General features: G+C 42.0%; 1 protein-coding gene across 3 annotated transcripts in view; it reads left to right on the forward strand.

Annotated features, from left to right (window-relative positions):
- Positions 1-16,115, forward strand: part of LOC121721290 (cation channel sperm-associated protein subunit beta-like) — a 126,664-nt gene that overhangs the window by 87,019 nt on the left and 23,530 nt on the right. For 2 of the 3 annotated variants that reach the window (XM_042108095.1, XM_042108096.1), the window contains exons 17-19: positions 986-1,137; positions 1,289-1,422; positions 3,457-3,644. The exons of the other annotated variant lie outside the window; for it this stretch is intronic. In XM_042108095.1, coding sequence (XP_041964029.1) covers positions 986-1,137; positions 1,289-1,422; positions 3,457-3,644 — 474 coding nt within the window. The remainder of the gene's footprint in view (positions 1-985; positions 1,138-1,288; positions 1,423-3,456; positions 3,645-16,115) is intronic. 3 annotated transcript variants of the gene reach the window in all.

The raw sequence follows: 16,115 nt of genomic DNA on the forward strand, positions 1-16,115 counted from the left end.
CTTAGTCAGGCGACAAACGGGAGCATGTTCAGTGATTTCCTTTCTCATCGATAAGAGACCATGCATTCCATGCTAAATAACGCTGCGTTGCAGGTGTAACGTTAGATGAACTTGTGGCTGCTTAAGTTGGTATGAGCAGGAAATAATTATATTTTGATAAGTAACAAATAATTGCACCCATGCCACAAGTCATTATAAGTCAGAGGGGCAAAGTCAGAGTCAAGTCTCGAGTGAAAAAATAGTCGAGTTGCCAGTCATTTCTAAATTTTTCAAGTCGAGTCTGAAGTCATCTAAATCGTGACTCTAGTCTGACTTGAGTCCAAGTCATGTGACTCGAGTCCACACCTCTAGTTAGTACTGTTAGTACTGTTACTGTTAGAAGTACTGATAAAATGCTTTGTGAATACGGGAATTTAAACTGTTTCTTCACAATAATGAGTAGAAAACGCATTGTCTGGTCACATAAGGACCCCGTTCATGTTGCACAGACCTTTTAATGACATTTCGAGTCTGTTAAGAGGCAAAAAGGCACGTTTAGATGATGCCCCCAGACTAAGCATTGTAGCTCACTGGGAACACTGACCATTAGCTGCAGCTACTCCAGTTCGGTAGCACCAATTTTGGTTGTGTTTTTTCCTATCAACAGTACTCGACGACGTCTAGCGATCAAGATCCATGTACAATAGCTCCTAACTGGCGAATGGAGGAGAAACTCCTAAAAATAAAGGTTGAGTCAGTCGTAAGTTTAGGACTCCTATTTTCTTTTTTTTTTGCTTATTCTCAAAGCATTTTAGCATGACAAGTAGCACCCAAGTCTGGGACAGCTTATAAGTAGTCGAGAGGATTCCAACTCAGTACTGTGTACTCACAAAGCATTTTATCTCACTGCTAAGAGTAGCCTTAAGATTCTATGTAAATTGTGAATACGGACCCTGATAGGGATGTGATAAGAGTTTGATTTGCCTGACTCTGGCGCCCTCTGCAGATATGGTGAAATATGCCTGGTTGAACGAGTACCTAGACCGGCAGACCTTTCTGCTATGCGATCACATGGGACTCCTAATGGCTGTCAAGCTGGATTCCACTCAACACAGCAGCCTGAGTTACAGGATCATCTCCATCAACCAACTAATCCAGGTCATTCTCTCTCTCTCACACACACATCCTGAAAGATTGTCATTAGCAGGTCAGCAGCTCAGCCTGCAATACTTAACACTCATGTAAGCATTTCTTTGAGCATACCTTTGTGTGTGTGTGTGTGTGTGTGTGTGTGTGTACGCTATCATAGATGAATGATATGGGCTTTGACAGACCAATTGTCATTCAGTACACCAGGCCCTCATCAGTCTTACTGCACGAGTATGGCTATGGCCAGCCATCTCTGTTTTCTCCTAGCCACGTGGGCAAAATCTTCAGCCTCAGGTGGGTTGGGATCAGGGATGTAGTGGAGGCTAAGCGCAAGTAAATGCAGTTTATTCACCTCAGAAATGTCAGAAATAGAGTTTATCCACCTCTTATTAGAGTTTATCCACCTCTCAAAAGGGTTTATAATTCACCAATTGCAACTTTTAACATTCAAAAATCACACTGTATTATCCACATTCACAATATGTACACTCAGCAACACTCTAGGAACCATGTATTACCACTGGTATTGTTTGGATAGTAACCTCCACCAACAACCAGCTGTAGGTCTATTACTAAATTATTTGGTTATAATTAGACTTATTTGGTTAGACCTATTTGGTTTTAATTAGACTTATTTGGTTATAATTAGACATATTTGGTAGTGAGTGTTTGTAGCTTTTTTTTTTTGTACTTACATACTTAAAATATATGCTCAGGGTCTAGCGTTTCGCATGTACACCCTTGTGCAAATGCCTTTTTAGCATGAGAATGGAGGAATAACTGGGCCCATATTCACAAAGAATCTTAATGTTAAAAGTAGCTCCTGGCGGATTTAGGAGAAACGTAAATGGTTATTTTCCACTCTTTTGATAGTTGTGCTCAGTTTGTTTCTTGCATAAACTATAACAGAGATATTATTCAGATATCAACAATAGAATTCGGCTATGCTAGCATGATTGTGTGACTCCTGCTAGTTAAAAGCTGGATTAGGGGTTGCGTTGTTTAGACCCTTCCTGTAAGTTTCTGGTATTTAGTTGACCAGGTTGTGATCTTTGAAGGTCTTAGATATCATTTCTGGGTCACAACCTTTTACAACAGCCCTTTTGCCCCCTGGGTAATAGTCTTATTGAGCCCTTTTGCCCCCTGGGTAAAGGTCTTATTGAGCCCTTTTGCCCCCTGGGTAAAGGTCTTATTGAGACCTTTCTACTTCTAAGCAGTTCCAGACTTTAGTGCTACTTTTCACACTCAAATGCTTTGTGAATTACTCTTAGTCAAAAATTAGGAGTCCTAAAGTTACAACTGACACTGCCATAATTTTTAGCTTTTAGTTTCTCCTAAATTTGCAAGTTAGGAGCTACTTTTAGCCTGGAGATTCTGTAAATACTGTATTGTAAATACAGTATTGTAAATACTGGCCCTGGTTAGCACTAGGTGTTTTCGACCCATGCTGCACTTGATGGCTCATGAAAATTGGGCCAGTAGTTTTGGCATAATCTAAGACACAATAATCTAAATCTAGTTTTGGCATAATCTAAAAGACACACTGCAACACATACATAACGACTGTTGTATTAATTAAACTATTGTAATAAACTCTTCAATCAACACATTTTTATTTTTATAAACTAATCAACACATTTTTATTTTTGTTGAATGTTCATGGTTATTACACTGTTATACCTGTAGGGGGACTTTTGCGCTGTTCCTTGTTTTTTCTCTGTGCTCCTCTGCAGGTGACTGTGTGCGTGTGTTGATTCAGGAGGCTGGGCCTCCGGCTATATGAGCCGCCTCTGATCCTTCCTGGCTGGCTCTCTCTTCCTCTCGCCACACTTTTTCCTACTCCAGGCGAACGCTCTACTGAGTTGTGTTTTCGTCGGCACCTCATTCTTTTTGTTAAAGGTGCTCTAAGCGGTGTTGGGTAACGTTACTTCTGTTGACGTTCAAACAAAACAGCAAGCTAGCCCGTCCCTCTCTCCCGTGCAATTGAAATTCTCCTGAATGTGCATCTCTTCCGTGAATGTCTGGTGAACAGTTTGTCATGGTCCAGGCTGGACCAGGATGTGTTTGTTGCTGTTTTTGGAGTCTGTTTTTTTACAATGTATTCAGGGGACAGGCAGCTAGCGGATGGTGAGGTGATGTTTGGTGTATGTAACAAAAAAATGTTTTAGCTTAGAAACCGTGTAACATTACTTAGAGCACCTTTAATAGATATTTGTTGCCATAGCCACATTGGAATTAGTTTGTGTTTATACTTCCGTTGGCGATGGCTTGACACTTTTCTTATTTTTTTCTTTTGTGTGTGTGTGTGTGTGTTTGTGTGTGTTGTAGTTCGGGGGGGAAAGTGGTCATCACATCAGTATTCCGGAAGCACTTCATCACTGGTTACGTTGCTGTCGCTGAAGGAGAAGTCATTGAACAACTCCGAGCTCCCAGTGTATATGCTGAGCCTCTGCAGAGTACTGATTTAGTCATTCGGAATCAAAAAGACTTATTGGTCATGATGTGGTCAAGCGATGGTGAGACACCCATACACACAAACATACATTTTGTCCTCAAATTTTCATGATCCATTTTCACACTTAGATGACATCATCATTTATATAATGCATAATTAATACTGGGACTACTATCACTTGGGGGTCAAATATGAGAAAATGCTGTAGTGTTTTCCACAGATATGGTTTTAATTTGTGGCGGTAGCTGACTTGGACAACGGGGGGGTGGGGGGGGACTTACTGTCACTTAAAGATTGTCTTGGTAGTGTGTAGGTCTAATTGAGTGCCTGCCACTTTAAGACGTGAGGTAACCCTTGCTATTTTAACACAGTTGGCTGTTGGCTGCTGATGTGTGGATGCAATTCATAATGTTTGCTACGTAGTTAAAATAAAGGTTCGTATTTCTCCTTGGGACAAGCACTTTTGAGTCTTGGAAAACACTTTTCCATTTACATCAGGATTTTGCAAACATTCATAAGACCTTTGCAGAGTTAACTTGAATGCAGCAGTTTTGAACAAATTCGTGCAGCACGGTCATGAGGCTAAGCGGATTTAAAGCAACACCAAAGAACTTTCCCTCTGTCGCACGCACGCTATTTGTTTATCCAGCACAGGCTTTGCAAATAACAATGTCCACAGACAAGGTAGAATATTTTGCATGACTTATAAAAGTACGATGTATTGCGTATATGTCTCATTCCATTGAACTACAGATTCGCTACCCAATCTGGCAAACTAGTGCGGTTATAGCCGATAGAGGGCCGCGAAGAGAATGCAGAATTGCTGTTCACCCTGTTACGAGTTGATGAACCACTGAAACGATTTTGGAAACATTATTTTAAGGTACAAAAAACTCTTTGGTGTTGCTTTAATAGCAATTTAGCTCGCCATCTTCTCTGAAATGCATCTATGTGGCAACAACAATCGTTAATGTTTTGTTAAATGCACATGCAGAGGAGGGGCAGCGGGTTCGTTACGAGAGAGAGGGGGGCGGGGCAAGGAAAGGCTGAGTGCGTAAAAAGCGCAGCTCAATGAAATGATTTTATCTTATCTTTAATTTAAATAGTATAACATAGAACATTAATGTGTAGCGGCTGGTTTTGATTTCATGACGCCCCGCCACAGATTAGTCAACGTATGGGAAACACTGTACTGGTAAAGAGTGTACTTTGCCTGATTTTTGTGTGCTGATTCTGAATATCATATTTACTTAGCTGATTTTTTAGTTTTAAACCTGCTAATTAGCATTTGCGGCCTTAAAATGGCCTCCATAGGCAACATAGAATGGGTGAATAGGGTAAAAAATTTAACTCCTTGATATTCTTATGAAACTTTACTAGTTGAGTATTTATGTTGAGACAATATTTTTTTGCATGACAAGTTTTCTGAAAATATATGTTTATGGATGTAATTTAACAATATCTCATTAATTATGCACTAATTTGCACACATTTCAATTACAGACATCTGAATATTAGATAGATAGATAGATAGATAGATAGATACTTTATTGATCCCTAAGGGGAAATTCAAGGTCTCAGTAGCATACAGACATCACACACAACATGCACTAACAGCAGAAAAAGTAATAAAAGTATATAATAAAAAAACACAACTAAGCAATAAGGACAGTAGAAGATTAAGAATATACTAAAATACAAATTATACAAAATAACACTAAATCTAAATCAAGTCTAAAACAGTATCCACATAATGTGCTAAGAGGTGATTAAGCATGAGGCGCTTGCAATGACTGAGGCAGGGACTGAGTCTGTGATTCTCTGTGCATAGTAAGGTAAGGTGTTCTGTGAGAGTGAGTGTCATGGTGATGGTGCAAATGAGTAAGTCCAACAGTGCAACAGTGCAAGAATAAAGTCTAGAGACCAGCATAAAATAAATATGGACATATAAGAGAGTAGACAAGGTAATATAAAATAAAACTGTAGAAAAACTATATCAGTGCAAGAATAGATAGATAGATATACTTTATTGGGGAAATTCAAGAATGGGTTGACGTAATAGGGTTACAGCTATTATACAAGTATTGATTATAAGGCATTACGTATTAAGTATTACATTAAAGCAACACCAAAGAACTTTTCCTCTGTCGCACGCATGCTAATTGTTTAGGCTATCCAGCACTTTGCAAATAACGATGTCAGACAAGGTAGAATATGTTGCATGATTTTATGAAAGTACGATGTATTGCGACATCAGATGCAAGTCACATTTGTAGTTTCTTATGTCTCATTCCATCGATCTACAGAACCGCTACCCGATCTGACAAACTTACATAGTGCGGTTATAGCCGATAGAGGGCCGCGAAGCGAATGCAGAAGTGCCGTTCACCCTGTTACGAGTTGATTACATTACATTACATTACATTACATTTGGCTGACGCTTTTTAGCCAAAGCGACTAACAACATAGTAAACAGTTTAAGTTTTAGAGCAGTTCTCAACAATTTTAGGACAATTTAAAAACATTAGAGTACAGTAAGAATAAGTGCATCAGTGAGTTACTTGTCAGTTTGAGACGACTGGTGAGTGCTAGGATCAGTAAGACTTGTTGTAAGTGTTGCTATGAGAGGAGATGTTCTCTAAAGAGCTGGGTCTTCAGGAGTTTTCTGAAAATGGAGAAGGATGTCTCTGCCCTTGTAGGAGCTGGCAGTGTGTTCCACCAGCGAGGAACAACAGATGAGAAAAGTTTGGATTGGCTTGAGCGTACCGGTGGTAGAGCTAGACGTCGTTCGTCTGAGGAGCGCAGCGGTCTGGAGGTAGCGTATGTCTGTATGAGGGCATTCAAGTAGGTGGGAGCAGAACCGGAGACTACTTTGTAGGCAAGCGTTAGAGCCTTGAATTTGATGCGGGCCGCCAGTAGCCAGTGTAGCTGGATGAGCAGCGGGGTAACATGTGCCCTTTTGGGTTGGTTGTAGACCAGGCGCGCCGCCGCGTTCTGGATCATCTGAAGTGGTTTCACTGCGCAGGCTGGGAGACCTGTCAGGAGGGCATTGCAGTAGTCGAGTACTCGAGTTGATTAACCACTGAAACGATTTTGGAAACATTATTTTAAGGTACAAAAAACTCTTTGGTGTTGCTTTAAGTATTACATATTACATTGTGCCAAAATCCAAGGTAACAACACATTTAGAAGCCCCTACTCAAATTATCTTTAAAAAGCATGCTACAATGCATGTTAACACTCAATATGTTCTGAAGAAGTCCAGACAACGACTCTACTTCCTTTGTCAGCTAAGGAAATTCAAAGTTTCTACATCCATCATGAAGGCCTTCTACACTTCAGCGGTTGAGAGTGTTCTAACTGGTAGCATCATCACCTGGTATGGGAACTCCACAGTTAGAGATTGTAGTACTCTGCAGAGAGTAGTACGCTCAGCTGAACGTACTATAAGAACTCAACTCCCTGCTCTACAAGATATCTATTCCAGAAGAGTACTCCTAAGAGCCCAAAAGATTCTGAAGGACTCTTCTCATCCTAACAATGGATTATTCCTACCGCTGAAATCAAGAAGACGCCTATGTAGTCACAAAGCCAGAACTGAGACTCAGGAGAAGTTTTTATCCCCAGGCCATCCGAACTCTGAACTCACACTATACTGACTTTGCACACATTCACTCTTCAGCACTCTCAAACATTTCCCAACTCTTGAACTCACACTATACTAACTTTGCACTCATTCACTCCTCAGCACTCATGATCCCCCCCCCCCCCCAACACACACACACACCTACAAGACTTTTAGCACTATTACATCCCTCACCCTATGCTATAGACCTTTTATTTATTTTCTTATTTCATCACACGTCAGAACACACACACACACACACACACATATCTGACTTTCTCCAACTTTTGCACATCTCCATAGAACTTTTTATTTATTATTTTTGATTTCTCCTCCATCTACCCATGTCCTTGATTGCCCCCCCATCCCCAACACACACACAAAAAACACACACACTTACATCATCACTGTCATCACCTCACATACATACAGCACACTGCTTGCTACAGTAAGCCTCCTCTACATACTTGCTGCACACTGCCCCCCCCCCTGCCTACATACACAGCACATTGTCTTCAGGATCTTCTCCAACACACATCCTCTACATACTTACAGCACACTGCCCCCACCTACCCACACGCACACTACACACACACACACACAGTCACTGCTACACTCCCCTCCCGCCCACACACACATCTTCATCACTCACATACATCATACATACAGTACTCTGCTTGCAATAGTAAGTCCCTTCACCATACTTGCAGTACACCCCCCCCCCCCCCAATACACAGCACATTGTCTCATGAGGAAGCTTCTCCAACACACATATTGCACACTGCCCTCTCCCCACATACACAGCACACTATCCCATCTCCCCTGTCATCCCCCCAACACACACACCAAGACCCCTGGCAGTTGGGTTAGCCCCTTGAGCATGGTCTAGGTTGGCTAGGTTGGTCCGTCCAGTTGATGCGGACTGAACCATAACCATAAAAAACGCTAGCCAACCACCATCAACCTAGGCACAGCCCATCACAAAAGGTAAGTTAGCTTACCTTAGGTTGCCAAGGACATGTTACTAACCACCTGCCTTAGACTTCGACCACAAATGCCCAATTCAGACAGCAAGCCAATAGCAGATCTGTCCACAAACCCTCGTGCACCGATTTCAATAGGCCTTAATCGTGCACTCCAACCTCGCTTGGCTGCCTCCTCTGCTATTTCAGTGTATTTCGCTCTCTTCAGCTCATTGGCCTCTTCCACTCTGTCTTCCCAAGGAACAGTAAGTTAAATGAAGTAAACTATCTTCTCTGAATCTGACCATAGAATTAAGTCGGGTCGTAGTTTAGTACTCACTATATGTGGAGGTACCGCCATCTGCTGGCCAAGATCAACCCTCATTTCCCAGCCCACTCCATTTTCCAACTGGCCGGTTTTACACCTGGCCTTTGCGGAATGAGGTTTATCCCCCTGACGTACAAAGTTATTTTGCCTAACCCCTTTACTAGCTGCTAATGAATTGACTTCTCTCCTTTTATCCTCTATTGCCGCTGCCACACATTTCAATATGACATCACGTATACCGCCCCTGGGTGAGACTTAACTTGCACCTTGATAGGATATGGTGGAGACTGCCCACACACAAGCAAAGTATGCATTTATCATCCTCACCAAACCATTGACTTAAATGAGGTGAGGAGATGGGAGCACATCATATGTAGCACCTAACATAAATCTGATCCTACCAGCTTCCATGCCCCATAGATCTTTCCATTCAATCCGTCTTTTTTCCACCCCTTCCCAGTTCACCCACTGCCCTTGTTTTGCCTGCAACACTGCCCTTGTTTTGCCTGCAACACTGCCCTTGTTTTGCCTGCAACACTGCCTTAGTACATCGTACAGTCTCCTCCTGTCTATGCATTTCCTCCACTACCATTTTCTCTTTTCTCCTGCAGAAGCCTTGCTCCACAAGGGTTTACTTATGCCCACCTCTAGACCCCCCCCCCCCCCCCCATAATATCTCTATGCCTTAATGCTGATTGAGCTTGCTTAACTGCCTGTTCTGGGTTCCACTTCCTCCCTGCATAAACTGTGGGTGCACCTACTTAGGTAGGTATAATTGTGGCCACAATCCGGCTGTGGGATGGAGGGAGGGGTTATGCATACAGTATGTGCTAATATAGCATGCAAACAGTGAAGCAGTAAGATAGTGGTAAAAAGTAGCTAGTGGACAGACAGTACACAAACATGGAGAGGGTGGAGAGGCTCTATCTCTCCTCTTCCCTTAAGTAAAGAATTGAACAGTTCAATGGCCCTGGGGACAAATGACTTCCTCAGTCTTTCTGTTGTGCAAGGCAGTGAGCGAAGTCTCCAGCTGATCAAGCTCTTCTGCTTTGTAATAGTGCTGTAGAGTGGATGACACTCATTGTCCAAAATTTTTGTCAGATATTGAAGTGATGCACTCCAGTTCAGCTCCCACTACAAAGCCAGCTTTCCTTACCAGCCTGTCAAGTCGCCCAGCATCCTTCTTCTTTGTGCTTCCTCCCCAGCATACCACAGCATAGAAGAGGACGCTGGCAACAACAGGCTGGTAGAACATCCTGAGGAGCTTGCTGCACACATTGAAGGACTGCAGCCTCCTCAGGAAGTACAGCCTGCTCTGCCCTTTCTTGTAGAGTGCGTCAGTATTGGCTGACCAGTCCAGTTTATTGTCCAGACCCCGCTCACAAACCAGCTGTTTGCGCTCTCCCACACACAACGAGTTTACCGGGAGCAACAACAACAGCTGATGTACCGGCATCAATAACTGACCGTGTGTGTGACGTGTGTGCGTGTTCATCGCAGAGCATGATCTGTCTTTCAAGCTCGCCCAACCCCTGGTGAATTTATTTTTAAAAAAAATAGCTGAAGACAAAATTGCTTTGACTAAACCAGGGGTGTCCAAACTACAGCCGCGGGCTAACTGCGGCCTGCCACGCATTTATTAGTTACCATAGATCCGCCCCACCACGCACTTTAATCCGGCCTGCCGAGCTTTTAATTAGGTTATCAAAGGCTGCTAGCTATTTTTTTCCAGCGATAGACGACGTAGTAGGCCTATCTCCTTTGCAGCAGATCTAACTACATTATGCTACTCCATTTAATTGGGAACGCATTTGAGCGTGCATGCACGAGAGGGAGAGAGCGCGGCAGGTTCCAGCTGGCTTGTCATTGTTGATAATTGATATCTACTTTTTAAATAAGAAACTTTTAAAAGGAAATTGCGATGGCAACAGTAGTTCCCACTACTGACCACTTATAAACTGTGAGAGGGCACGAGCCATAGGCACAGCACTAGCCATAGGTATTGAGTGAAGCTGGCAAAAGAGTCTTAAAGTGACAGTGCACCATTTATAAATGAATTAAACAACATCAAATGAACAGTATTTCTTAAGAAACTAGATGTACCGCAGAGCGGTACAAAATATGACCGCCGCTCAGTCCTATGCTTGTTTGGAATGTGTGTGTGCGGGCCGCACACAAAGTCGCCTACTGGCGCTGCAAAGGTGAATAGATTTGTAGCACTTGCCAAAAAATTTGTAGCATTGTTATAAAACTTTTAAAATCTCTAAACAATCACAAGTAGGGCAGTTCATCACAGTCCATCCATTGTAACTTGACTGATGAAAGGTACACCTTGTATTTGGGAAAAGCAGAAGGTAGCAGCATAATGTATTTATTTATTTATTTATTTATGTATTATTAAACAAAACAATCCCTGTCAGTTCCATGCAGTTTTCAACAGCTATCAAGAAGAGAGGTCATGTCATGGATTTTTGTGAATGTTTCTTCTTCTACATATGCATAAGTGTAGTCATCTAGTTCATATGATATTCAGCTTTATTGTCAATGCACAAATTAAATACCAGTAGTCTAAAACAAAATGTAGTTTTACTCAGTGGTGCAAATAACTGATATGTCCAAAAGGGCCTTCATGAAATGCGTTGCTAGACTGTTCATACACATTTTAACGGGCCAAGTTGAAGAGCTACCGTCCGTTATTGTTCGTGCAAATAATAGGCTGATTCATGTTCCCTTGCATTTTGCAACTATGAGGTCCATGGTTAGTCTGGCTTTCGCCAGACCAAGCTCAATCTTTTAGGAAATCGAAAAAGAAATAGCCGGCAGATCAGGCTGAGTTCACCCAGTCTATAGTCCATGGTAGGCACCCGATAGAAATATTGTTTAATTTTGCGATTGAGATATCCATGCACTGGCGCCCCAACCCCCCCCCCCCCCCCCCTCCGTGACGTGTTCACCCCCAGTTTCAGAGCTATTCTAAATGCAAAAATGCATAGAGGAGTTATGACAAAATTGTGACAGTTAACAAACTATATAAGGTAGGCCCTATGCTAGGCCTATTACACAACATAAATGGTCACTAGGCTATGCTGGCGACCCAAATAAAATCTCCTTTGGGACCCAATGGCTTACAGTATTAAGCGGACTTAAGCTGCCACCTCTTGGCGAAAAGTTAATAGTTTTGCATATCAGTAGTAATACATTTCACGCAGCTGTGTTAATCACGGAAAGCGCGAATGAAGTGGACACTTCTAAATGGAACCCAACCCACTGTACAGTAGCTCAAGGTCTGTGGCTAAAGCAGCCATAATGAAAGCGTTGTCATTGTTTGGATACTTCACACACACGTGTTTTTTAATTGCATAGACTACAACTACCAAGCTGGAATCAAAGCACATCGACTCCCCTCTCACACCCTAAACACACACTTTGAACAAACAAAAAGCATCTCAGTCTCACGGTAGCCATAGGCAAAACTGTATTGGACCGGTGTAACGTTGGTACTAAATCATCCATCACAAAGAATGATTTTTGTAGCACGTGCAACAAATATGTGTAGGTACAGCCCTGCCCTGGATACATCTCTCAACGTGTGCTCTAAAACATTTGGTTTAAATGGAGATGTAGATCATCACAGGTGTGTTAATAAATCTACATTACGGCGAGTTGACACAAATTATTCACTTTGACGAATTTATGTAGTTTCAATCCTAGTTACTTTACTTTGGGCCATGCTCTGACTTACTTGAATCAACTTTGAAAATAGAGGATTGAAGTAGCCTATATGGGTGTTTGGGAATGAACCTTGACTCAGATGCTTTTTGCGACTTCGAGCAGAAATGTCCCAGCCCGGTGTTTAGGATGCATCATAGACAGGTTATCTTTCAGGTAGCCTATATATTTTCCATTAAAAAAACATCACGTAGCGAACGTGTTGTGGCTAACTCACTTAGCTCCTGTTAGTAGCCCAGGTTATGGTCATAACCAAATGACAGTCAAAAGATACAATTAGTGCTGCTATCAATTTGCTTGGTATAACCACATAGTTTTCTACAACAAATGCAATCAAATTGACCTCCATCACTCAACCAATGCTAACGGTAACATTATTGTAGGCTACCTAGGTCCTATAGCTATTGATATTATAAGATTAACGTACCTGCAGTAAAAACCAAGCATGTCCGATAAACATTCTCAGATTTATTTCGGCTTCAAGAAGAAATGGGAATTACATTTCATGTGAAAATCGTCCTATCCTTATTAGACGTTCTCTGCGGTAAACTACAGTCCTTGTAGGAAGCGTCCATTGTTTTTCCAACCCACTTTAGATTAACTTCCAACAAAATTACGTCTCACTGCAACGATGCGCCATCTGGTGGACAACGACTATGTATCGCCAATACTGGAAATGCAGCCATGATGATGATGAATATTTGGTTTTCCTTTAATCCTACTGAATTTGTAATTATGTATCGGTCGTTCTAATTGCCAATACAGATAGTATGTGCTTATACCGATAGTATATGATTTTTTACCGGGGGGTGGGGTGCAAATCACAAATGAGTGATTATGGGCTAGGTTGATGTGGGCCCTTGACACCAACATACCATAAAAAATTATTCATCCTCGGTGCCACGGTTCAGGTAGTCATTTAGGGAAAACTGCATTTTTTGGGTTTCGGGGGGCCCAGCGCGGAGGGGGAGTGGCCTCCGGGGACCAAACGAAATTTTTACGTAAAAGTCTAGCGGGGCTACATACCCACCAAATTTCATGTGCACCGGTGTCCCGGGTGTTGTTGACCAAAAATTCAGGAAGTAGATGACGGGGGGGGGGGGGGGGGGTCTTTGACAATCATTATATGACCGCTTCGCTATTGAGACCATTGTCATTGGAGCTGGTGCAAGGCAATCAAACCTGTTGTAAAAGTGGTTCAGCTGGTTCGCCCTATCCAGATCTCCCTCCACAGAGCTGCTGCCCTTCTTAAGGCCAGTGATGGTCTTCATTCCACCCATTCCTCCTTCATGTTGTTCTCCTGCAGCTTCTGTTCCACCTTCCTTCTATAGTCCTCCTTAGCCTCTTTCAGCTTGGTTTTGAGCTCCCCCTGCACGTGCCTCAGCTCTGCCATGTCCCCCTCTTTAAACGCCATCTTTTTCCTATTGAGAAGGGTCTTGACATTGCTGCTTATCCAAGGCTTGTTGTTTGGAAAGCAGCGTACAGTTCTTGTGGGAACAACAATGTCCATACAGAAGTTCAGGTAGTCAGTTGTGCAGTGTGTGACCTCCTTTAAGTCCTCTCCATTCTGTAACACACTCCAGTCAGTAAACTGAAAGCAGTCTCTCAGAACCTCGTCTGCTTCTGGTGTCCACTTCCAGAAGGTGTGCGTGGCAACCGGTACATTCTACCAAAGGTCCATAAGACTTTGGTGAAGCCTCCAGGTCACCCTATCGTCGCTTGCAACGACAGCCTTATGGAACCTTTATCCCTTTATGTGGATCGTAACCTTAGGCCACTCATAGTAAACTTACCTTCATATTTACGTGATACTAATGACTTCATTGAACAGCTCTCCAACGTCCACATTGACTATGATTCTCACAACATCATCCTGACCACGTTGGATGTAGTATCTCTCTATACTAACATCCCCCACAAGAAAGGTGTCGTGTCCATGGAACATTTCTTAAACCTTCGAACAGACACACATTCCCCTACTCAGTTTTTGATTGACATAATATCTATGTTGTTATATAAGAATTTCTTTCTGTTTGAAAACCAATCTACCTGCAGACACAAGGGGCGGCCGGCCATGGGATCTAGGTTTTCACTAGATTATGCCTGTCTATTTATGGGATATTTGGAAGAGAGATATGTTTGGAACAACAATTCTTTTAAGCAAAATATTTTACTATGTAAAAGATGTGTTGATGATGTGTTTTGTCTATTCAAAGGCTCGAGTGACCAATTTAATGATTTTGTGACGCATCTCAACAATATATATATGATACATTCAATCAAGTTTGAGGTTGTGATTGATCCAAAATATGTTTCTTTCTTGGATACTGTGGTAGAAGGGGGGAAGTTACTGACGACGCTCTATACAAAACCTACTGATAAGAACAGCATTTAACATGCAACTAGTACCCATCCTTCCACCCTGAAACATGGTCTACCATACATGCAGTTCCTTAGGGCAAAACCTATCTGCACTAACCTCTGATTTTAACACTGAGGTCACTAGGATGTATAAACAGTTCAGTCTAAGAGGCTATCACCACACGTGTTTGAATGAAGCTCTAGAGAGAGTGCGCAATACCCAGACCCACTCTAAGAAGAAAAAGCGCTCCTCGGTAGTATGCACCACGACCTACAGCAGGGGTGGCCAAACCTTTTGGCTCAACGGCCACATTGGGTTTCGAAATTTGGCCAGCGGGCCGCACAACAACCCCCCCACCCCCCAAAGACACATACACACACAAATATATATTTTTATAGTCTATCATTTAGTATCAAAAGTATATGTTTTACAATATTAATTGCTTAAAAATACTGCTAATTTGATACTGTTTAACAAAGGTATAAATTGTGCACTGTCGCTTTCAATGATTTTCTGCCCGCTCGGCTATGTCTAGTGCTGTACCTATGGCTGTGCCCTCTCACAGTTAAATTATAAATTGTCAGTAGTGGGAACTACTACTGCCTTCATGATTTCCTTTTAAAAGTTTCTTATAAGAAGGAGATATCAATTATCAACAATGACAAGCCAGCTGGAACCTGCCGCTCTCTCTCCCTCTCGTGAGTGCAGACCTGTTCCCAATTAAATGGAGTAGCATTACATTCCAGTTAGATTTGCTGCAAAGGAGATAACTAAGAGTAGGCCTATCATCTCTATTTAACATGATATTTTGGCATTGACATTGTAAACGGTCTCTGAGGAGAGTGAAAAGCAGTTTGCAGTAAAGCTAACCAACTACATCTCTATTGCAGGAAAAAAAATAGCGAACAGCCTGATAACCAAATTAAATGCTCTGCGGGCCAGATGAAAGTGCTTGGCCAGTTTCCTAACCCACCTTTATTCGCTCATTACAGAGCCAGAAATATAAGGGATTTTTTGGTCAGAGCAGACAACTACTTCTGCTTGCCAGAACAGGTCCGAAGACCATTACATTTGTGTGTTCTACTACAGGAAAAAGTTTTGCAATCAAACAGTTTACTACTTGCTCTACTAGTAATGTGGTCTATTTAATCACATGTCCATGCAACAAACAATACGTAGGAAAAACTAATAGAAAAATAAAAACAGGCATCATAGCGCCATTAGACGGAAGGATGAAAAATCTCCTGTCGCACAACATTTCAATGAAGCAGGCCATCCTATCATCCCTCGCATTCACTGCCATTGAACATGTTAAACCTGTACATAGAGGAGGGGATTTAGAAAAAAGGTTACTACAAAAGGAAAGTTACTGGATGTTTACCCTGAAAACTCTCCATCCTTTAGGGATAAATGAAGAACTGGTTCTGTCATGTTTCTTGTGATGTGATAAGCACTTATGTGGATCTTGCATTATTGTGTATACTGCTGTCTTGAATACAGATATGTATACATTATGTCTATATATT

Source organism: Alosa sapidissima, chromosome 10, assembly GCF_018492685.1.
Source record: "Alosa sapidissima isolate fAloSap1 chromosome 10, fAloSap1.pri, whole genome shotgun sequence".
In the NCBI taxonomy this organism is placed as follows: domain Eukaryota; kingdom Metazoa; phylum Chordata; class Actinopteri; order Clupeiformes; family Clupeidae; genus Alosa; species Alosa sapidissima.